This window comes from Amblyomma maculatum, chromosome 8, assembly GCF_055883805.1.
Source record: "Amblyomma maculatum isolate TAMU_Amacu chromosome 8, ASM5588380v1, whole genome shotgun sequence".
In the NCBI taxonomy this organism is placed as follows: domain Eukaryota; kingdom Metazoa; phylum Arthropoda; class Arachnida; order Ixodida; family Ixodidae; genus Amblyomma; species Amblyomma maculatum.
In genome coordinates, this window is record NC_139351.1 from 102,320,461 (window position 1) to 102,345,490 (window position 25,030).

The window sequence follows — 25,030 nt, forward strand, 5'->3', positions numbered from 1 at the left end:
CATAGTATAACTTCCAGTGAAAATGGCAATAAAATCAGTGATATAAAAACTTCTGAGAACGATATACTCCTTATGCGAAATGTTAGCGTAGCTATTTGAGCGTTTTTGAGATATATTGAAGCAAATAATTTTAGATATGCTTGTATGTATGTATGTATGTATGTATGTATGTATGTATGTATGTATGTATGTATGTATGTATGTGTGTATGTATGTGTGTGTGTGTGTGTATGTATGTATGTATGTATGTATGTATGTATGTATGTATGTATGTATGTATGTATGTATGTATGTATGTATGTATGTATGTATGTATGTATGTATGTATGTATGTATGTATGTATGTATGTATGTATGTATGTATGTATGTATGTATGTATGTATGTATGTATGTATGTATGTATGTATGTATGTATGTATGTATGTATGTATGTATGTATGTATGTATGTTTGTATGTATGTATGTATGTATGTATGTATGTATGTATGTATGTATGTATGTATGTATGTATGTATGTATGTATGTATGTATGGGCAGCTACAAAGCACGCTATTCTTCCCACGAGACAAAGAGAATTTCTAAGACAGAAGAGAGTCACGAGTGAGCGGCAAAACGCTTGTGGCTGTCCTTCCTCTTCTCAAAAATTCTTTTTGGCTCGCGACTCTCTCGTGTCTCAGCTTCACCGGCAACAACGGGGACGCGGATCAGCCGCTGATGCATAAGATCAACGCTTTAAAAACACCGAAGTTGTCCTTAAGCATGCGTCGCAGAGCTGATGTTCAGTGCGCGTGCGAACTTATCAGACGGTGTTGCCTGCCTTTCTTTGTGCAGTAAACAAACCGGACATGTTTCACTCTCTGTCGCAGATTCCCAGGCGAAGTGCTGTGACATTCAAGCTTCGTGCAGCACTTCCTCGTTCTTCAACCCATGCCTGTCACACCGGAGCCACACGTGATCACTGCGCCGAAACAAGAGCTGCCGTGCTGCTATTTCAACTTCGCATGGTTTTAAAGCTTGGGAAACAAACCGACAGTTAATGCATAACCGAGCATCACATGAAAATCACCATTTTGTGTTAATGTCCTTTCACCCACTGACATTCTTGTTGTTGCAAATATATTTTCTCTGGGTAAGTTTATTACGTATTTTCGCCATCTCTCAGAAAGAATTGTCGTTAGGCGATAAACGCTCAAACCTTCCTCAGTTTGCAAAGAGAAAACGTTTTTGGCTATATTCAATGAAAGAAGATAGCATTTGCATAATACTAACTCCTTAAGCAGCAACCCTTATTTTTTTTTCTTTTTGAAGAAGACTATGCCAATGACTGTTTCACAAAGGTACAGGTTGTGCACTTTGAAGTACAGTCTTTGTCAAAAGTGTAGAGCCCAGGGGATCTGCTGTCCAGTCTGTCCAATGCATGTCCAATGCATGTCCAGTGTTCCGAATCTCTCGATGGTAAGATTTTTTTGTCCTACCCTATCCAATGGAAAGGACCTCCACTAACGCTAGATTAGCGCCGCTGTTTGGCTCAAAAGCAGACCCCCCTGGCTCTCCACTTTTGACAAAGGATGTACATAAGAAAGCAATTAAACTAAAATTTTACTCCCTTGAGCGGGAAGTTTTGTTAAAAACTTGACAGCTATGGAGTACTTTAAAAGCACCGGACCTCCTTTGCAATGTCATTAGAACTTACCTTTTGACGACGTGTTCAGTGATAAGCTAAATCAAAATTTCATTCTATGTGCTTTCTCATCGTTTGTTTACTCTTCTTTGGCCAAGCTCACATTGTTGTTATCGTGTGTTACGCATGTGCCGGCAGATTCGCACGCACTGAAAAGTGCCGCTCGAACTTTCTGTCGCACATACTTGTTGATCCATACTGTTTGCACTGATGTACTGTTTACATTGAAGCCACTGCCGGTAAATATGAGCAAGTTACGGGATGTTAGCAGAAGAAAACTTGATATTTGGTTTATCACACTTTGCGGCAAGGTACCGTTAAGTCGATAAAATCTTAACAGAAGAGACTATCTTTGTCTTCTAAAAAGGTTCCAGAAATTGCAGCAATGATGTTGTCCTTATCGGCATTTGGCTGTTTATAGAGCCGTGTTCACGATAAAAGCAGCGTTATATATTACTATGCATCAGCATAACTGTGTTATTGTTAAAATGTGTGGTACACATGCATTTATGGGTAGTCTTGCGTAAAGGGCAAGAATTAAAAGCAATAGCACTGTTCAGATTAATGTGAAATTTTTGGCGAGAAGAATGTTTTCGTGTGGATCACAGCACAGTGTACTCGTTTTATTGTCGTTGATACGACGCCACTCAGGCCTGCTGCGTTATGTACAAACTCAGTGAACCATGTATTACTGCCACCATGAACTGCTATTAAAGTGTCCTGTAGCCAGTTGAAAGAAAATCTCGCTTTTTTTTTTTTTTTTTTTTTTTTGCTAAACGAAGTTTGTCATCATTTTCGATGGGGGATATATACAACTTGGGCAGGCTCCCAAAAACACCCTATACTCTACGTGCATCCCACAACAAAACCTCTTCACGCAGCTACTCAACTTGGGCAGTGACGTCTTGTCTCTGTTCACGGTTGCTGGTACAATAGATTTGATGCGATTAAAGAAATAACGCATAAACAATAGTCGCAGAGAGAAAGTAGGTGTGACACCATAAAAGTAGCGCATGTCTTCTAGATTTGCACACACACTGTCAAGGGAATAACAAACGTGCGGTTGAGGTGTCCGTCGGGAAAGGAGACAGATATTGCCAAATGTTTGGTTGCAGCATCCTTTAATTATGCAAAAGCGAGCTGTCATTTTCGTACCCTTACTAAACGACAGCTTATATGCAGCTCGTTTCGCCGAAATGCCGCCACAGACGACGGTCGGGGGAAAATTCTAATTTGTCTACAAGGTTATGACGTAACAGTCGCAATACATTCAAAAGGAGTTTCAGGCACCAACATTCAAATAAAGCTAGCTAATTGGACAAGGGATCAAATGAAGCCAAAATTGGAGAGAAGGTTCCTCTAAGAGGGGGTATTTCAGAAAATAGAAATAATTCAATGAAGAAATTTGCTACTGCTGTAGTTCGGACCCAGGACGTCTTCATTCCAGGCGGGCACTCACCGCATAGACAACGAAGAAACTATTTTCTTTAACATGGTATTTATTACGCTGAAGCAAGAAAATATCTCACGAAGAATCATGTGTGTCAAGCGTGTTCTATAGAAAACACTTAGTGAACGTGTTGCGGTGCGTATTACTAACGTATGTTTTGGATGTGCATATCTGTATTGGAGGAATAGTTATTTTTGATATTTTATTTAATGATATTTGGCGAAGTTTAAACGTGCTCCTGATTTTGTGTGCCCTTTTCTTCCGAATGCGGAATGCATCTGAATTCTATGTATTTTCTTTTTTTTTTGCCTGTTCACTGCCGGCATTACCGCCCGAGGCCTGTCCACCTTCGTCGATGCTGCACCAAACAACGCTACGCGTGCTTTAGCTATAGTGGCGTATCTTTTTCTTTTTAAAGCGAAGGTTTCGCTATAGTGAAGCTGTCACAGTATACGCATGCCACCATGCAGCCGCCTATCCTGCACTCTGCTCTGCCGAGAAGACTGAGTGTCACCGCAGTTCTAATAGGCAATTACGTCACCATTTCAAATGCTAGCCATAAATACTCGGAATGCTCTACCTGCAAATTTCAGACATTCCACCCGAGGCGAAACTTATAAGACCTGTATGGTATACACCCGAAGTGAAAGAGAGCACGCTAAAAGTGGGCAAACTGGAAGAAAAAAAACAAAACAAAGACACACACAAAAAAAAAACTGCATGCCACTAATATCAGATGCATTGCACAGTGCAAGGGGGAATCGGCACATTCAGCTGACCCATGTCGATTACTTGATGCTTGCTTATCGCCAGTACGAGCGACGATACGCCACTGCCACCACCACTCGCCAGGGGCGCTTTCAGTGCTTTATGCTAAGGTTTTTTTTCTTGCCAAGCCGTGCAGAAGGGCTAGCCTTCGGCGACGCACACTTTTCTACTTCGTCAAAAATGGCGCAATTACTGTCTGCGTGACCCCCGCAGTAATCGTTGCTGCGAATTTGTGCACTAGGGAGTACAAAAAATCTTACATCGTCTGTGAACCGTGGTTAAAATCTTTCTTGGCTGAAGAGGCCGCATGAAAAAGGAAGCGAATGCATGTATTGGATGTTTTGTCCTGGCGAGCAGTGATGGCAGCAGTGCAACTTGGCTCGTGCCGGCGATAAGCTGAGCTTCAGGTGATCGCGATGAGTCCGGCGGATGTGGCGATGCACACTGGTTCGCTGCTGCCCACCTCCTGACAGAGCGCGCTGCAGGACTGCAATTTTAGCCAGTTCGGCCACGCTCTCGTGTTCCGTTTTCCTTCTGGGGGACTTGTACGAGTCATTGCACAGATCCCCACTAGCGCGCACAGAATATTCCAGGGCCATCTACGGCAGCATGAGAATGCAGCACACGACAAACAATACGCGCCAGACTACGCAAAGAAAAAAAAAAGATTGCAGAGCGATAAAGCAGCAAAAAGAAAAAAAACAGCATGGGGGCATGGCCATACGGGCAAAAAAAACAGAAAAGCGACGAAACAGCAGAGGGAAAGGCAGCACGACTACAACACAGCATATCACAACACTGTGCAGCGCTGCGAGACATGTTAACTATTGTAGTCAATACCGTAGCAGTCTGAGCGTGTTGGTTATTCATGATGGAAAAATACAGCGCAGAGAAGGACGAGGACAAAATGTGTCCTATGTGTCTTCATTTTGTCCTCGTCCTTCTCTGCGCTGTATTTTTCCATCATTATTGTAGTCAAATTCCATATGGAGAGGCGTTAGATTAGATGAGTTAACGTTAGATTATGTTAGGATTAATGGCGCAGAACTTAGAAAAAATCTTTTCTGTCTGTGTTGCAGTCGCTTTTAATGTGTGTCTTGTTGCTTAACGGACCACTGCGCATACACAGTATCGTCTAAAGGCCCGAGTCGTGGGGTTGATGAGCCATAATAAGACGTAATAAAGGCTTCAGATGCTTATTCGAAGATAATTAAGAGGGATTGTAATAAAATCGGTTCGCCAACGTGTCCTGCGAAGTTGCTTAGTTAGTGAAAGCAGAAGCGAAAAAAAAAATAAAACCATGGCCAATTTTCCAACCAACTTCATTTCTGGGTGGCCCAGATTTAATTGCGTAATGCAGCAGAAACTGCGTCACGAAAGCGAGACAAGCAAAGACTGCATAATCCCTTGATCTGCCACGCAACACTGCACCGTTCTGCACCGCGTTGTGCTGTTTTTTGTTACCGCTGGCTGTTTTGACGCATGTAGTTTTGTCGCGCTGTTCTTTCATGGTACCGCCCTCCACTGCGGCGTCGTACGCTTAGTCACTCCGAGACGTTATGCCCGGCAAACCCTAATTTTGTTCTTGCTGATATACGAAACCTCGTCAAATGCCCTACAACTCAAAAGAACTGCACTGCCCGGGTCGATGAGCTCGTTTTAGGGAAAGGAAAAAGTATATTTGTAAAACAGCGCTGACATCGTTGGACAAGAACTGGAAAGACACGAGCGAGCGCTGACTCTCAACTAAAGTTTTAATGCCAACACCTGGCGTTTATTAAGTAAAAACACAAAGTACATACTAAGTATGAAGAAGAACTGAACAAGGGTAAATGGGGTACGCCTCAGTTCGCAGATGAGCCAACGTTTCGACAAGTGGACTTGCCTACGTCTGGGCCCTGACGAAGACAAGTCCACTTGTCGAAACGTTGGCTCATCTGCGAACTGAGGCGTACCCCATTTACCCTTGTTCAGTTCTTCTTCATACCGTACAAACCATCTTCTTCCTTTCGTTTATACCTGGAAAGTACATCCTAAGTCACACATAAAAACGATAAAACAAAAGGCAGAGAAGGGCGCAACGCTCAAAGGCCAACAGGAAAATTTATCTCTTTGTGACTGACAGATGGTTTGGTGGTTCTTAACTTAAATGGAAGACTTCTATTAATTCCTGCGTGGTCTGATCACAGCGCGTGTAAAGAACATCTGTGCTGCTCCACAAGTCTGTGCAAATTTTCTTTTTCTTTTTCATTACGTCTTAGCTTTTGCAGTGGTTCACCAGGTATGAAAGTTCCTCGTTATTGTCTAGATTGCTTTTGTGTTACAGCAACATTCTCGTCTGCCCTATGTACCGGGCTCCTCTCGGCTGCGGGAGGTGGTTAGTTCGAAACCCACCGCCGGACACCCACCGGTAAAAATGGGTAAAAGGTGGGCATATACAAAGCCCCTTAAGTGCAAATAAAGCTATATCGCATGTCAGAAAACTTTAAATCCCAAAGTTGAAAGCATATGGAAAACTACAAAAATTGTGTGCGTAGAGAACAGTAAGCTAACGAATAGACATTATGAATTATAAATATGTCCATTTGGAGTGAACGCACTGGACAAGGCCAAAAATTGTGAAGTTCACTGGTGCGTGGAAATAAACTGCATTTAAACATATCAGTCCGAGCCAAGATTACAATCGTGATGGCTTCTTGTTGATGTCGATTTGGCAATCGTGGCGTAACCATTATGAAAGTCGGTATAGTGCGATTGGACAGCACGGTGCAAACTTTCAACGGTTCCGATAGCTGGCGAGTGGCGAGGTTAATTAACTGGAATAATTCGAGGACATATAGAAAAGTGCGTGAGTGTATGGGGAGATGGGGGGGAGGGGGGTATCACGGTTTTATGATGGGTCAAAATTTACGAGGGTTGTTGGTTAACAGAGAGGACAAGTCATGATCTAAAAACTGACGTCGGGTGGATTTTAATAATTACTGGTATTCTTTGTCGCCTTTCTTATACTTTTCCCACATGCCCTAACTACCATTTGAGGCACTGTTTTAAAGCATGATATGTGACAGATGAAAAGAGGTAAGGACACCTTAATAGGATTAACCTCAACGTCATGAGGGTATGTCGACGCCATTTGGGTGAAGGGCCTCCTATAAGGTGCATCCGCCGTTTTTCTCCGCTGTTGTACCCGTAAGATGGCTCATAGGCTGTCGTAGCCACATCCCGATGCCGTGCTGAATACTCGGATTGCCTGCAATAGACGTACAGACTTAGTTAAATGTTTAGAACCTATAGGGGGTTTGCTCCTAAGTCATGTGGTGAAGTTCATTTAGCGTTCCCGGAAGCCTTACCCTTTCGGGAGTTCAGGACCAAAACTCTTACCTTGAGGCGGTTTTGAACAGTCTGAAAGCATTACGAGTCATGCGAGATGGCCTTTTCACAAAGACTGCGCCTTCCTTCGTCTACCTGTCTTTTGAGCTCGCCTGCGCTTGCTATAAGTGATTGCTTTCACAGCTTTATTCTGCGCCATCAGCCTCTTTTCTTCCAGCAGGATAAGGTGCTCGTTCCTGTTAGCAAGTGGCATATACTAAAATTGCAAAGTGCACCGCGAACAGCTCCGGCAACGGAAGATCTCCGAGACGTGAGGACTCAAAGCAGAGCACGCTTTGGTTCTAATCTCGCTCCTGGCATTGCATGGTGGGAAAAAAAAATAAGATTTTATTTTTACTTTTGAATACTAATCAGAGGGAAATCTTTTTATTATTTATTTATTGTTTATTGCAACCTCAAAGGCCCATTGAAGGGGTATTACATGAGGGAGTGGGTTTCAGGGCATAATATTGCTTCAAGTGATGATTTGAACAGTGATGGGTCTGTATGGAGCACGACGTCGGCAGGCAAGTCATTCCAGTCCTTTGCTGTGCGCACGAAAAACGAATATAGATGCGCAGATGTACGGGCTTGTGGAGGGTGGGTTGTCTTTTCGTGGTTCATGCGGCTGGAGGTGCGGTCTTTTGCCAAGTTTCGGAAAGTTGCTTCTCAGGGTTCAGAGTAGTTCACCTTGAGTTTTGCTGTCAACATCGCCAAGGTTTCAGGGTGATTGATCCTTTGTACTTTCCTGAACATAAGAGGAAAAGTTTAATTTGAAGAGCAGCTTTTTTAGTCGACAGTTCAAACCACTTGGCCATCGCCACAGCGACTTGCGTTGTGTTTAAGGAGGTATAATACTTGCTATCAAGTAAATTGTGTATATTCACTCTCGTTCTCTTCCATCCGCTTTTACAAAGGCTGAGTGGCAGCCGTGGCCATCCAACAGGCGGGTAGGCTCAGCTAGGCGACTTGATGTCGCCTCTTTTGATAGCGATCACGGTGACTGGGTGGGCCGCTAAAGATGAGGAATAATAGGTGGAAGGCGACTTAAGGAACCGAAACATAGATGTACCCTGCACAAAATTTCCAGCGGTCGAACACGGCGGCCCGTAAATATTCTAGCCATCATCTTGCAAAGCACCATTTAAGGCACGGAAGCCGGACGCGCCATCCTTCTAAAAAACAAAACAAAGTATATGCGTGTGAACAACAATTTAAATAAACAAATTTTTTTCATTATTCTCTACTTATCTTGCATAACCTTCTATCTGTTATTTATCATAGATTAGGCGCCAAATCATCGCTGTTCACAAGATCACACAAGACGATTCTGTGGGAGTTCCGTTCTCGAAAAAAATAGGTTTTTTTCCTTGTTATGATGATGTTTCTCCGGCTGCAAAAGACGCACCCTTGGTGAGAAAGCTAAATTTTTAAACTTCTCTTCGTATTCGATGTCATGACGTCAAGATCCGCAAGGCCTTCATCATCATGTTTATGTTGGTAGAGGTGCAGGGATCCGCGCTCTTAAAACTGTAGCTTCGCATCGCAGTTTTAATTAGACATTTGCAGGTGATGATACTTCCTGTAATCATTCCTTTTTCCCCTTGCCGGCCAACTAAAGTCAAGTTTTCAGTAAAGGCAGATCCATAGTTTCTACAGCGGGAGAATCTATCAATACACCTACTGCAGTTACTCTTCGTGTCCTGTCACAGTATTATATAAAACCATGTCAAAATACCACAAACTATGTTGTAATTCTGTCAAAGCGCCCCACAGTTCTTCAGTACTTATTTGTATTCAATTTCTGTACCACTTTTCTGCTATAACTACACAAAACTGCGATGTTCGTAAATAAATATTCGCTGACACAACAGATCCACGATAAAACCTCATAAAAAATTCTGTTGTGACAACAGGAGATGTTCTTCAGTTTGTTTGTTTGTTTGTTTGTTTGTTTGTTCTACTGTTTTGTTTAATAGTCAGGTATGCCTGTCTATGTAAAAAAGAAAACGGATGCTGTATAATTTCTTTAAAAAAATAAACTATCCCTATTCATGTGTGTAATAGTGCAGTAGGAGGCTTTTGCGCTATCAAGTGCTGTCGAGTGAGTGCCAATAATATTTATGACACGACTATTGGCTGGTAATTTTTGTTCCCTACGTAGTCATGTATGATTCCAGAAAGTGGAAATGTGTTTAATGCCACAAAATAACATTTTGCGGCATAACCCCGCTAAAACCACTAGCGTTGCTCGAAATGCGATTCCTTCCTTCATTTATGCACGCCTCTGCACTTTTCCCCGGAAAGAGTGGATGAGGGGAAACGGAGTGAGGAGGTGAAACGTGAGCTGCCGCGCCTCCAGAGACAGGCAACATTAGCGCGAGATTAGTTTCCGGCCGGAGTGACAGATCCTTCCCGCCGCCTGCTATCCAATAAAGAAAAGCACGCAGCTCTCCCCTTGCCTGGAGTACAGCCAGTCCGTGCGGCAAATAGCACAAATGCGGCAGCGGCTGGCGCTGGTAGCACTGGTCCCACGCGCGCCTATTTGCAAACACTGACCCAATGCCGACCGACGGGCCGACCGGAGACGGCAAGCGATGTGCGTCAGATCAACGTCATGCTGACGTCGACTGTACGTAGCGAGCGACGAGCTGAAGACGGCCGCCGAATCCAAGAGGGAGCACAGCGCCAGTTGCGTATCTCTCGCCCCTCCTCCCGAACCTTGCCGTGTGTGTGGTTCCGCGTGAGAGCGATTGCTGCGTGCCGCACGAAACACACGAACGAGCAAAGAAACAGGCCTTTCGGGTGGGCTCTTTCTTCTTCCTCAATCCTAGACACGGGCGCTAAGGCAGTTGCCGTTCTTCCTAGTCTTGTCGCGTCATTGAAAGTCCATGATTGAAGCGAACAGCGGCGGTGCGTTGACCGCGTCGACGGCCAGGAAAGCTGTTGCAGTAGCCCTCTGCGCAGCCGGTTCGTAGCGAAGGCAGCTGAGTCGAGGGTGAGTAGAGGCTATGATTCGGAGGTGGCGTGCTTTCCTGCCCCACCCCTTAACCCCTTTGGCATCACGTCGTTTGCTCAGGAACTGCCGTGTTTCCCCCCGGGTGTTCAATTAGGATGAAAGAATCGCAGTGTTGTGATCACGCTTGGCCCCATAAGGGAGGGCAGTAACCTTGTCTGGGATGCTACTTTCGCAGGAATTTCCGCAGACACTGACAGCTGAAAGCGTCGCCAACGTTCCGGGTATGAATCGGCTGTGTTGCGATCTCGTCGTTCGCTGCAGCTGTTCTTCGTGAAGTGATCAAGTTTCATAATAAGCCTCTCTCTAAACTTGGCGAACTTGCGTGGGGCAGTTGCACGTTTGCATAATTTTAGTCGCGCTAATACTTCAACACCCTCGTAGCACTTGTAGCTGCTTCTCGGGCGCGAGGGTTGGGATGCACATAAAAAAAAAGAAATATCGGTCTATCGCTGGACAGTGTGAGAGAGGGGTGGTCCGCTCGCGCGCGCTGCTGAGAGGGCGCTACGGCGCGCTGCATCTTTCGAAGCAGACGACGCGGAGAGCGTAGCAGACGAGCATCGAATCGGGGGAGCGCCGCTCGCTATAACTCCAGCTCGTGTGGTTACTTATTTTGTCATCACAGGGCTCTGTGGACGGGTCACCGAACAATGCCGAGCGGCAAACGCATCATGAAAAGGGTCTTCACCTACGCCCTCATCCTCGGTAAGTTTTACACCTTAGTCCTTTCACCGTTACAGAGAACGGTACCTTGCCGTATCACGCGAGCAGCAACCGCTTGTGTGTTTGCTTTTTCAGAACCTTTGCCACGACATCTCGCTCATGAGCAGTAGTGAATCAGTGATAAAATAGTAGTGGAAGAGTTTTGACGTTTAATTTCGCATGAAACGCGCATCTAAGACACGCTCCAATTTGTATCTCGTTAGCATCTGCTGTTCGTGGCTGCAGTTATCAGCTTTAGTTAGCAGTCGACGTGCTGCAGTTTATTCAAAGCAAACAACAGCTCGAAATGACATGTTTAGAATGGCACCTTGCGAGGCGAGCTACAAGTATAGCTTGCCGTTTAATTCCGATAAACCAGATCAATTCGTCAAGCCCACGCGGGTCGTCTGGTCACATAATGGTACGCTTTATTGAGCGTAGCACCGTGACACACATACTGTCAACCCTCGGACTTCGAGTATGGCCAATTCAGTGGAGATCTCTCCTCATCTCGCATCGTTTTTTTTTTTTTTTTTTTTTTTTTTTTTTTGCATGCTTCCATAGTAATTAGCACAACTGCCGCGAGCGACTGTGTTCATATGAGTGCACTGTGCCGGTGATATTTGTATACCTGCGCGTTTGTAGATTTTGTTGCTTTGAAGACATTATTCAGTTCCCGTCATTCATCCCGCCTGATAACGTCCCACGTTAATGAGCCCTTTCCCTCCTGTGTTTATTGACCTGCCCCTTAAGCACATGCGCCTTCTGAGCTCTTCCCTGTATCGCAAGCTACTGAAGCGCGAATCTGTGATGTGCCAGCCACTGAATAGCGGCACCACACACGTCCTAATCTTGCGCTGTGCAATGATGACGCGGCTCGGAGATAAAGCACGTGCGGAGCCCGTATATTAATAATGCCCAATGAATATATAAAATGGCTCCGCATACACAACGCATTTCCCAACAAGGCTGAATGCTATACCTTTTCTACAAGACACAAGTATTTTCGGCGACGGCATGGCAGCTGTCATGTCTTAAAAAAAAAAAGAAAAAGAAGTGACATTGGAATCTGGCACCGTAATGAATTCATCTGTCTCGAACGTAGCTCAGGTGCTTCCATGTGGGCTACTTTCCAAACTTAAGCGCTATGCTACATATAATATAGTAAATATATTTCCTGATAGTAGTTTGCTAAGTGGACATGTTTATTCGTTTGTTCAAAGCCACGTCAATGTGTTTTCCCCGCGTACATGCTTGGGTGTGTTTTCCTTTTCTCCAGCTGCTGCTTTCTATAATACTTGAACAAACTTTTCGCACGCGGTAGCAACGACCTCATTATTCGTCATGGATGTTTACTGTCGCCCCTGTCGTGTTTTGTCCCACAAAGCTCTCCGTCACGTGTATCACGTTCGCCGTGCCCCCAAGCCTACCTACCAATACACTACAAGCTTCGCTGTCTGCAATTTACGGCTCATCTATTATTATCCCAACCACATAATGGTTTGATTAGGTATCGTTTGTGGGGTTCAACGTCCCAAAGCGACTCGGGCTATGAGAGAGGCAGTCACTTGATTAGTACGTCATTTCTGACACAGAAGTTGTTACGTTAGCACTGCATTATCTCCCTGAGTCATCGACGAGGAGCACGTGTTTCATGCTCATCGTCTTTTTTTTTTTTTTTTGAACATGTTGTCATTCCTAACATAATGCGAGCGTTCTTGGCAGCGGCTGTGAGTGCGAATATCCATACTCGGCCTTCACCAGCAAGATAACCGCGGCCACATAAAAATGCTTTTTCAGAGACCTTAGAGGACGCTTGGACACACACATCGGTGTGGTCCGGCGTGGTACATATGGGGTGGGGACCTCCAGAAGCGACATTGGCTACGAGGGACGCTGTAGTGCAAGGTTCCGGATTAACTTCGCCTGCTTTGGTTTTCTGAAGGTGCGCTGACATCGCACAGTGCACGGACGCCCTGCTTGTGCTCTCCATCGGCTCAGTACTCGAGTGCCCTGACCGGCCTCGAGCCGGCGTGTGGACTCGATGATATAACCCAAAATGACTTCAGGTGGCCACAGAAGCAACTGTGACAGATACAGCGCCTTTCCCTTCCTGTGAACCAGTTACGGCAAAAACCTTTCTAGACTCGTGCTGAAAATCTCGCGCCGGCGATAAGTGCCAGCGAAATTCTGCGAGTGACAGATACTGCTCCTTTCATTTCCTGCAAACCAATTATAGAACGGCGGTGTACTTTGATGCGTTCAATGGAACACCGGTTGTGTCCGATAAGGGGCGCGCGATGAACCGCGTGTAGCAGCAACGCTCAGGCATTCATATTTCTCTACTGCAGATTCTGCAGTGCTCTCGGTACTTTTGGGTACCGAGCTTGGACTGCCAGCAATTGTTATTTATTCGCATGTTTTTCGCGTCCGTCGGCGCAACATTAGTTGTATCAAAAGACATAATGCGGCACGTATTTACGGTAAGACTATTCTCGGTTATTAAGCGCGAGTGATTAAGGGTTTCCTGAACAAATGTGCTTGAGGAAGCGGCATGAGCCAATGGCTTCCGAGGGACTTTCGATTTAGTTCACTGAGGAGGGATTTACAAGATAGGGGCGTCACTCCTATTCGAGGGATCGTACATAGGAAAGCATTCCGTACCCGATTTTCGGACGGAAAAAATTATAATAAGCTCATGGTTCAAATAAGAGTTTCCAGTCTCCCTGCTGACACACCCCAAGAATGACCCATAAGTCTGCCCCATATATATAGCTAACTCAGTGCGCACTTATCGCCATTGTATCAGCGATAACAGTGCAGTGATAAGCATGATAAGTTTTGCGCTATATGTGATGATGATGATGATGATGATAAGCTCTTTATTTACTCTGAAAGAAGGGGAACCAGCCGGAAGACTGGTTGCACTGCTTAGAGAAGGTCAGCAGGGATCCCTTGGGACTCTGTGGCCTCCAATGCGCGCAAAATGAGCTGGCGCTGTTGGGCGAGCTCGGTGGTACGCAGGAGGGACTCCCACGCATCCACTGTACCTGAATTGTCTGCGTTGTGTCGTATACATGTCCACGCCATGTGAATGAATGTGACCGGTTGTGAGCAGTGTTTGAACGTAGGTGCAATAAGATTTGGTTAAATTTTGCTATATAGCCATGGGTTGGGAAAGGCTCCTGTTTGTATTTTGCGCCAATGGACCTCGTGCCGGGATAGTTCCCGGTGTGCAGGGGGGTATAGGCACCGTTCGAGCCGATAATGCTGGAGGATGTGACTATGTCGTCGTTCTGGTCACCGAATGTAATTAAAAAGTTCGTTTTCAGGAAAGGCGCAGTATCTGTTACACTTTTTTTATGGACACCATAACGGCGCCGTAAGGGAAGAGATGAAAGAGGGAGAGAAAGAGGGGTCGTAGTGGAGGGCTACGGAGTAATTTCGACCACCTGGCGATCTTTAACGTGCAGTGACATCGCACAGCACACGGGCGGCTCTACGTTTCGCCTCCGTCGAAGCGCAGCCACTGGCTGTCGGGTTCGAAGCGTCCGTGTGCTGTGCGATGTCAGCGCACGTTAAAGATCCCCAGGTTGGCCGAAATTATTCCGTAGCCCTCCACTACGGCTCCCCTTTCTCTCCTTCCACTTTCAGCCCCACCTTCATCCCTTCCCTTACAGCGCGGTTCAGGTGTCCACATAGCAAGTGTGACAGATACTGAGTCTTTTCCTTCCTGTGAACCAAATATTATTATATTAGAAGCCGGGTACTCCGGCACAGTATTCGGGCATAATAACCACATCGTCTACTTTATACTGCCTGTGATGTTGAAAATCGCTCTAGCAGGCTCATTCGGAGCGGCCGCCCAAACCCATTGAGAAAAGGATGGTGGAGTGAAGAGGGGAGAGAAGCATAGAAAAGAAGGCACAGCGAATTTGTGCGAGTCCATCGCAATGCAATGAAGTCCCAATTCAGTGCAGGCTGCGGGCCCTCACTTCCCGTAATGCTCCAGCCGAGACGCCCTCGACGTTCGACGAATAGTAATCATCTTTAATGCTTTTATGCAGTTCTCTTACTGACAGTAGTCAATTTAGGGAGCTCACATATAGTAAAAAGCTTCCGTATGATATTTTATATATATGGAGCCCCCGAACGATCTCCTATGTGACCGTCCATAGCTGGGAAGCTTTCTGATGATGTTATATATACTAGGAGCTTCCTTTAATGTTATATATAAGAAGTTTGCATGCGGTCTTCCGTGTCGCTTTCTCCTAACATAGATATATCATTGGTCTTTGTGATGTAGTGATATCCGACATTGTCTTTTGTGCGTATACAGTCACATTACATACTGCATATTCCATAAGATAAAAGGGGGTATCCTATTTGATCTGTGCTTCTATTTTCCCATAGCCCGTGATAATTGAGTGCTCCGTGCTTTGTCATACGTTATTGTTTAATTTTGCCGCCTTGGAAATGCGGCTCGTGTCACAAACGGGATAAGGACAAGCTCCGTACCTCTTCATCACTGAGCCGGGGGCGCTGTTGGCTAACCGCTGGAATAGTCACGACCGCATACTTCAAAGCAATCCCCGGCATCGACTGCACGTGGAACCTAGCCATGGTCTTTCAAATGTCAATTGGTTTCGAGAAATGGACGCGCTTGTCTGGAGGCAGGTATGTATTGGAGAGGCATAGCCAAGAAAAGCGCGCTCCGCAATAACCATGGCGGTCTGTCTTCAAGATAACCCATGTCGAAATCAGTATTCGGGCAGTATTTATATATGTTTGTAACATCGCTAACGGCAGCATTACTGCAACGTCTGAGATGAACAGAGCAATGCAGCTATGACATAGAGAACTTTTGAAGATCTAGTTGTTTGTAGTTTTTCTTCTAATTCGGCGCTCAGGCCCAAAGCACAAAGTGGCTTTGAGTGGCGGTGCATGGCTGTATGTTACAACACAGTATAAAACCAGCTTCTTTTTTTTTTATGCTCTTCTTGTGTTCATGCTATGTTCTTTTGTTTTCTTTAGAAAACACCCAAAATAGCTAAGAAGAGTGAGATATCGACCAATAGACGTGTGTAGTGGTTTAAAGATACAATCGCAGATCCGCATAATAGCCCCTAGAGCGTAGCCTTCCCTCTTCTTGCTGTCCCAGCGCTATGAGGGGAGGGGGGTGACTCATTTTCCTTGTGCTGGCGGCTTTATTTCATTTTTCAGGAATCCCTGTACTCTCGCACGTGGATACGTAATTATTTTATTTGGCGAACGAGGAAGGAGGCGGAGACGTCTTTAAGCATATATATATATATATATACACACACAAACACACACACACACACACACACACACACCGTGGCAGTCGGCGATATATACTTGACACATCAGTGGTGCCGTCACGACCAGTGAAAGCATTGCCCGCGTGGACCGTGACCCTCATTTCCTGGCTGATTAGCACTAATCGACGGCTTCTCTACCTAATGTGCTTCTGGCTAATGGACAGTGCCGGTCATCGCTCTGACGGAGTATTCTCTGCCCCCTCACTTTTTTCTTCTTTCATATGTTTTCCCCGAATAGTGGATCTTCCCTTCAAAGTATAGTGGCAAGCAGAAAACCCACTGACGAACGCAGTTGATTTTGGGAGGCTAAAGGAAAAGCTTTAAAAGTGAATCTGGGGTAATGCATAACGCGATGTGAAAACAAATTGAGGGTAATGTGGATAACGTTGCAAACGAAGGGGGCAGGGGGGGGGGATATTGCAACACAGTTGTCATTTATACCAAGGGGAAATCAAAAGAGTGCACTCGAAAAGGAATGTAACACGGGGAACAGTAGATTACATTGGAACGGTAAGATAATGTAGCCGGCGGTAACTGAGTCATGTAGGAAGCTCAAATAAGCAGATTAGATACGTGACCACCCTGCTGTCCCCGGCTGCAGGGCTGGAATAGACGGAGTAAGTGGCAAAGGCATTAGAGAGATTTAGCGTACCGTGATCCGCGATCCGCCACCGTGACTCTCTACCGCACGCGGGCGGGGCGCTCAAGCTGATTGGTCCCGACGCGACAGGTTTGTGTGCCGACATCCAGTATGTGGCGCCATCTATCAGTGTTAAGGGGTGTCTGGGCATGCGCAGTGGAACGCGCGGTGGTGGATCACAGTAGCGGATCGCGGATCACGGTAAGCTAAAACTCTCTATTAATCCGCCTTTTGCGCGAGGATGTGGCGCCATCATGCGGGAGCGGGCGGGAAACACATTGAGCGGCAGTGTAGCAGACGACGCGAGAGCACACCATACGAAATGGCCACGCCAACGCTGGTAGAAAGCGAAAGCTTCCCCCCTTTTTTGGTCTCGTAGCGGAAAGTAGTGACAGTGATTGCAGCATATCATGTTCACGCAGTATGGGGGAAGGTAGAGCGTTTTCACAATCCACTCATAACGCACGTACGCATATACTATCTTCGTATTGTAAGAGCGTGTAGCGCGGGCCGTGTTCGACGTGACAGAATGAGACGCTCTCAGCGTGCAGGTTTTCGGCAGACAGGAGAGCGTGGGGACAGAGAGAGAGAGAGGGATCTCAAAGGGCAAAGCAGCCAGGGGTTTGTTGATGCTGCAGAGCTAGGTGGAATCGTCTCCTGTGACTTTGAGCGGCGCATATGCGCGGGGTGTCTTGAGTTACCGAGCACAATGCGGTCTCCGCGGCGCCGGCATGGTGCAATGGGCGTCGCTTCCTCCTCGCGTCATCTACAACCGTGCAGCTATAGGATTTCATCCACGAAGATCGGCAGAGAGTCACATATACACACCCCGTGAAAAGGGCATTGTCCCGGCCGGAATGCACACCTGCAGGAAACGCGCTGCATTTTTCTGGCAATGGATGATTCAGAGCTGTAGCCGGTTTCTGGCCTCAGGAGTCAGAACGGATGTGGTCGCAGTGGTGAAAAGGTTCTCGGTGCGCAGAGAATGGTCATTCTGTTGTGAAAGGATCTCCAACGTTCATTTCTGCCTCCGCCGCGATTTCTGCGGAATCAACAACTTGGTGACACATGTGAATCTCCTACATATCTGATGCGCATCTCGGTCAGGAACCAACCCTGTTCTACGTCCAGAGCGATCCACTCTGCAAGTGAACGAGCATGAACCCTCCAGGAGACTCATTTATTGTGCCGGGCGGTTTCCTTGACGTTGCAAACGGTTGGACGAAGACTACGATTATCAAGCTCCCTAACGAAGTGCATCTGATAATTCGTACACCAAAGGAACAAAATCCGGATGCTTTGGCGTGCACGAAGGCGAGCCTTTAATTTAAAAAAAAATACTGTGCGTCGTGCAAGTGTCAAGTGCGTCATATGCTCCGAGCGGCAAAAACACAGATACTACAGGTGTGTATGCATCTAAGCGAAATAAGCATGATGAAAAGTACCTACTGGAGTTTTCACCCAGGCTGTAGCGCACCAGTGATAGCTGCAATGAGGATTTCTTCGGTGCGTGATTGCTTCAGTTGCACCGGGGCCTGAAGGCGATGTATTTTGTCCCTTCTTATCTTTATGTGCGAAACGGCTAGGTAGCTTAGATATCACAGGCGGCTGTGTGCGCTAGGCCGTAATATTTAGCATGTTTTATCGCGACTGCCGCCTGACTAAAAAGAAGAAAAAAAGGGTGTTTGTTGTGATGCACCGCCGTTAGCGAGCCGAGTGGTTGAGCTGGTCATGACGCTCGCGAACGGCAGTGCATTAAAACGCCGTATTTTTTTTTTCTTGTCAAGCGCACACAGCCACCTGTGATATCTGCGCTACCCGGCCCCTTCGCACATAAAGAAAACAAACGACAAAATACATCGCCATCAGACGCGCCGAACAAGTGCTCATTGCGGCTATCACTGGTGGGTTACAGGCTTGGTGCAAACTCCGGTAGATACTTTTCATCATGCACATTTCCTTTAGATGCATGCATACCTGTAACGAAGTGTTTTTCGCACAGTCGAGAGCACGCAGTCGGCTGCCAAGGTCGCCCATTCACGTCTTGACGCTTGGTTGCCCTAATCCAAGCTTCACGCCGTTGCAGGTCGCGGCTCGCCGAAGGAAACCTAACAAAACGCGTCTTGCATCCCGGCACGCCTCGAGAGTGGCAGCCGTAAGCGGCACAGGTGGTTGGCATCGTTTTACCGAGGCTGTGAACGTACCGCGCCTCCAGACCCCGTGCGTTGGCTATGAGTGCGGCGACCAGAAGCGCCGTCGACGCCTCTCAATGTGTTTTCATCAGTCGCCGCTGGGGCTTCGCGCATGCGCAGAAGACTCGCGCAAAAGGCGGATTCCATGGCGCAGAGACGTAACCTGGCTCGCAATGGTAACAGTGATGATGCGTTTCGCGACTTTTTTTTTTTACACTTTGAGCCTAAAGGTTAAAGCAAAGCCGACGCGTTGAAATTATGCTATATGGCCTTCGCACAGGTAAGCTGTAGCCCGTCCCTATGTGCTTTTTCACTGACAGACTGTAGCTGTAAGACGCGATGTGATACATATCCCTAATGAAGAAACTTGTACAGTGCAATGCCGTAATGCATGTATTATTATACGATGTGATACAAGTATCATACAAACGCGCCCGTGTGCTGTACGATGTCAGTGCACGTTAAAGAACCCCAGGTGGTCGAAATTTCCGGAGTCCTCCACTACGGCGTCTCTCATAGCCTGAGTCGCTTTGGGATGTTAAACCAAACCAAACCAAACCATCATACGTTATCGCACAGCACGTATATTTCATTACAACGTATATTTATATGACGTGGTATGAAAAGCCGTGTGAGGTTATTGCACCATACTTTTTTTCTCAGGTGCGCTGCAGTTGACTTAATTCATACACCTGACTTAAAAACTACTACTGTATACTGTACCATAGTGTATATATTTCTTTTATTTTTACCTACCCTTTTCTTTCTCCCTGTCACTCACCTCTTTGATTTCCTCTACCTTCTCCTCGCTATCCCTTTATTTCCGCCGCCCCAGTTCAGGTGCTTCAGATATAAGATAGCAGATACCGGAGCTGGCAAACATCTTTTCCTTCCTTTGCACATACAATAAATAACCACTACAACAACAACAACAACTTAAAAACTGCGCACGCAGCATGTCGATTATTCAGACCCCTTCAGCTGTTACCCGTACGTCCCCATATCAGATCGGTTTTTCGCACCGCATTCGCACGTGTTCTGCTGACAACCTGGCGTGGATGCATAAGAGCCTGGCATCGTCTCCACTGTGTTGTTTATTCGGAAAGGTGTGTCCTACTCGCTTCCACCAACAGGGCGGGAGCCCCATGCGGTTCACTCTAGGACATTGTTTACCCACGTGCCAAAAGAAGCTTCACGCCTTCTTTTAAAGTTCCTCGGGACTTGGATTTAGCCTTCTTCTACGTACAGCAGTTGATGACTGGCGGGCTGTTTGCGTGCATGGCGGCGTTGTTCTGCTAGGTCTCAGGTATGTGACCATAAACTCTTGCATGTAAGTAATACTCAGGTGTCGGGACGGTGGGGCGATTTCCGGCAGAAGAGCCGCAGGTCTAACCGTACCACGCAGTAGTTTACAACGCCCTCAACCAGCTTTCACGTGGCTTTTGCAGCTGCGACATCAAAAATCACAGCTGGAAATGTAGACCTCGCGTTTAGGTTTTTGTCGTTCCGCCGGCTCGCCTCGCCGCATGCACTGTCCTCCGAACATCCGCCACATTCGTCAGTCGAGGCCCTGTCATTCGTGTCCTTCTAAAGTGCTTCGTGTCGTACTGCATTCTAAACAGCCTTTCTGTTCAGCTTGTTTTTAACCGTACCGTAATGGAAATTTTACCCGCCATCCGCGCTTAAAAGATTCTGAACGCTGATTTGTCAGAAATCTCAGTTAGCTGCTGTGAGACTACGCCATTCCACGAATCCTGCATTTATATGACCTTGGCAGCACTCCTCGGTCAGAATTGTCCGATCAGAGCCCTCTATTGCACGCGGTTATGAACCGAGAGTCAAGAAATCAGATTAAGCGTTCAGCGGATCCTGCGCCTAGATGACCATGGCAGCCTGATCTTCGAGACAGCTAAATTCTCTTGGCCGGGGGAGGAGGAGGAGGGGCGGCGGTAGGGGAAGGGGAAAGGTATGTAAGGACTTGCAGGGCGACAAAAGAAGAGGTAGATTTACATACAAAGCAGGGCAGTTAGAACAGCAGAGGTCCGAAAGTGAAATTGTCAGCAAGGTGCAATGAATGTTTGTTTGAATCCTGAGATGTATGCAAGGTGTCCAAGCTAACTTCAGCCAAGGGTTGAAACTTAAAGCATTTGAGGTAGGCCAGAGAAACCACTTGTATACAATTTCCCGTCATCCGGCGCTCCGCAGTCAATGTTTATTTTGCAATTAAATAATTAAAATATTTTTTTCTAATTTGCTGACTATATTTGCAAAGTTGGAGAGCACCTTCTGAAACCCTATTCCGTTTATTTCCGGTAAAAAAAATTCACGTGTATCTTTTTTTTTTTTTAAGCTCTAAAGAAAGCCCGCGAAATAAAAAAAAAATATCACGTGACTAACGCATTCGCGCGCCATGATTGTGGTGCTCTCAATCGCGGTTTGAGTGAACGAAATTAGCTGCGGTCGTGGCTCGACAGCCCAGTTCCAGTGATATATTGGCGATGGTTGCAGCGAGTGCGAATGCGGTGGGCTCTCTGCAACTTGTGTAGTCACGTGCGCCGACTGCCTGAAGAGGACGAAAAAAACCATCGCATACATATCGGCCTGCCGCTGCAATGGGTCCTTGAAGCCACGGCCACAGCTGATTTCATTCCCTGAAACCCCTTTTGAGAACAACACAATCGTGGCGCGCGAAGGCGTTAGTCACGTGATATTTTTTGTATTTCGCGGACTTTCTTTAGAGCTTAGAAAAAAAGATACACGTGATTCTTCCTTTACCAGATATATATATATATATATATATATATAGAATGGGGTTTTCAGAAGGTGTTCCTCAACCTTGTAATTCAGATTTACTGTGTAAAGGCAGTAGTTCGTAAATTAGAAAAAAATATCGTAATTACTAATTAGGTAATTTCAAAATAAAATAAAAAGCGTCTGTGGTGCGCCACATGGCGGGCAGCTGTATACAAGTGGTTTCTCTGGCCTACCTCAAATGTTTTATTTTCTAGCCCTTGGCTAAAGTTAGCTTGGACGCCCTGTATATGTACTTGAATAACGTTGAGATTTCGATCTAGGCGGGGATACCTGTCAGTACGGTGTTTTAGTTGGCCGAAGTGCTTCTGCATTGTGAGTTTGCAGGCCAGCGCCTACCAAGAAAGGAGGGAAATTCACCCCTCGCCGAATATAGCTGGAAACGCACAACACGCTCGAACTGTCCAGCATACTAATGCCATCTACAACCAACTTTCCTCCTTTGTGTCTACTTTGTGCAAAGCCTACCGAGTTAGCTGTTGGCCAAAGCTAAATGAGGTTCTTCTTCACGTCACTGAAACCCTTTCTTGGACCCATCCTTAATTCCGCTGTTTATTTCTTCATCGCTTTCTCACAGTGCAGCATCTACTGTCGCGCGATTTGCATTAACTAATTACGACAAAGCTGCGTCCGCTTTTTATGAGCACAGCACCCAGTGCTTTAGCGGTTCTGTGCATATCGACGGATATTAAGTATGTTCCGTCTGAATTCGTCACTGTAACGTCAGGTCTGATATCGCCCGCAAAAGGGAAGAGATTATTCACATGCAAATTTTGAGGCGCTAGCTAAGCGTCAAGGGCGACAGCGTATAAGATCAGGCAGCGTAAAAATCTCCGTAAATGGAACTAGGGAAGGTTAAATGGCAGCCATAGCATTTGCCAACATTGCCAGGAATGCTAACGGATTGGTCAGATATTGATTCGTTCAGGACGCAGTGCATGCTGCCTCTACAATTGCGACGTCGACATTTGGGACGCAGCAACCCGCTAGTGTCGGAAGAGAAGTCGTTTTATGGCGAAAGAAATACTACTCTAGGTTTCGAGCTTTCAGTGTGGCGCGGCCGCACCCACGTGACGTTGTGACGTCACACCCCACGTGACACTAGGGTAAGAGCTGGGCTACCAACTCTTACGGTCGGCGTAGCGTGGTCGCAGTCACGGCGCGGCGCGTGACGTCACACCCCACGTGACGCAAAAGCGAGAGATGGGCTATCAGGAGCTGCCAACTTTGGTCTTTCGTTTCACATGGGATGGTTATGTCAGAATCAGCCTGCTAGGACCCTGGCATTCACGTTACCCCTATGGGCCACTAAGGCACGTTCATAGGCCTTAGTTAAAGCGGGGCTTTATATGTGTGCCGAGGAAGAAGAAAAAGAGAAGAAGAAGAACGCTCGGTCACCCGCAGTTAATGCTTTCGCTCAATATTTGGTTCAGCAGCGTTGAACCCTTGTAATTTCTTTATTTCTTTAAAATTATATTCATTTGCATATTCATGCATACACTGATTACTAGTGGGACGCGATAAGCATGTATGTGCACGATGTGATATAATTAAATATTCAGACCGGTTAAAAGCAGTTAAATACGCTACCTAATTCTTGCACCAACGTCGAGGGCCGTAACCTACACCTCTCGCTGTAACTTGATGGGGTTACAGTGGTGCCGTAAGAGTAAACCTGTACTGACTGAATCCTGCCGATGCACTGCTTTTTATTGTTACTCCTTAGTAAAACTTCTATTGGTCTAATCCGCTGACTCTGAGGGAGGTAAAAGAAAGCGAGGAAACGGTAGTACTAGACTATAAAAGCAGATATCATCCAGGTGACAGAAGGACTTAATTGTCTAGACTAATAGCCAAAATTAAAAACATTTTTTTTGCGCTTCTTCCTTGAAACAGTACACCAATTTGGACAAAAGCGGGAAATGTTTGCTTCTTACTTTTTTTTTCTTATAACCCACGAAGATTCTCTTTTCGCTGGAGAAGACTGCAGACTGGCACCTTCCACAACTTATACATTCTAAACAAAATGTTTCCCACACAGTATAGAGATAGCTGCCCCTGGTGCGGAGACAGTCCGACCCTATACCACGTCACATGGGAATGTAAACACAACTACACTTTCCACAAACAAACTAACCCGAGTGCGGAGCAATGGGAGGGCCTGCTAACCAGCTGCGAGCTCACCGCCCAAAGGGCATTGGTGCAGCACGCATGCGAGGTAGCCAGGACCAGTGGAGCCCTGGAATGAGGGAACCACCCGTGCTAAGGAGTCTCCAACGGTGGCGAAGAAGCGGCTGCAGGAAGACTCTCCGAGACTAACCAAAAGACCTCAATAAAGTTTTTTCACTCACTCACTCTCTTTTCGCCACATTTTGCTCATAATGTTTTCCGGATGTAGCGTCACCGCAAATATTTGTAGGCCCAGTGTGGCGCCCACGTGTCTACAATTTTCGTTTTATTTTGGTTTTCGTGAAATTTTGCTTAGAAGTGTATCAATCCATATGCCGTTATGTTGTTCGTTTTGATGCCTTTAATTAATGGCTAGATTTTATACCTTGGTAGTTTCTGCATTGGGTTATTAATTAGTATAAGTTTATGCGAATGCGTTTGTGGTGTTTTTACATATGGCTGTGCAGTTCGTTCCTTCTCTCATAGGACGGCTGCCACTTTCACGCCCCAGAAGGGCGATATGTGAATGTTCCTTTATTTCTGTTTTTCCAGCTACTATTTTAAAATTAAGCTTGAATATGTCGTTACACAATATAAGCAAAATATACGCCGCACTAGGAAAATGTTTTTTTTTTTTTTTTTTTTTTTTTTTTTTTTTTTTCATTGTAAGAGTAGGAGATACGTGCGTAAACGTAAACTTGTGAGAGACAAAACATCTGGTTATTGGCCTACGTCTGAAAAAACAGCTAATGACCTTGCAACATCTGTTAGGCCTGCATCCAAGTTATTCTTCTTCTTTATAAATTGCCTGTCATGCGTAGCGAATTTGTAAGCGTTTCCGTTGCGAACGCTTACAAATATTCCTTTTTTGCCGAAAGTTTCTGTTTTT

The 25,030-nt window shown here is 46.0% G+C and overlaps 2 protein-coding genes across 3 annotated transcripts in view; both read left to right on the forward strand.

Annotated features, from left to right (window-relative positions):
- LOC146182034 (lactadherin-like) overlaps window positions 1-2,406 on the forward strand; it is a 63,608-nt gene extending 61,202 nt beyond the window's left edge. Inside the window, exon 12 of the mRNA XM_084575885.1 lies at window positions 868-2,406. The gene's annotated coding sequence lies outside the window, so the exon portion shown is untranslated. The remainder of the gene's footprint in view (window positions 1-867) is intronic.
- Window positions 2,407-9,917: 7,511 nt separating this feature from the next.
- Window positions 9,918-25,030, forward strand: part of LOC146182035 (phospholipid phosphatase 3-like) — a 53,207-nt gene continuing 38,094 nt past the window's right edge. Inside the window, exons 1-2 of one of the 2 annotated variants that reach the window (XM_084577034.1) lie at window positions 9,918-10,267; window positions 10,911-10,990. In XM_084577034.1, coding sequence (XP_084433160.1) covers window positions 10,936-10,990 — 55 coding nt within the window. In that variant the 5' untranslated portion in view covers window positions 9,918-10,267; window positions 10,911-10,935. Of the gene's footprint in view, window positions 10,268-10,302; window positions 10,510-10,910; window positions 10,991-25,030 lie in introns of those variants that run through there. The other variant, XM_084577035.1, reaches the window with a different exon arrangement.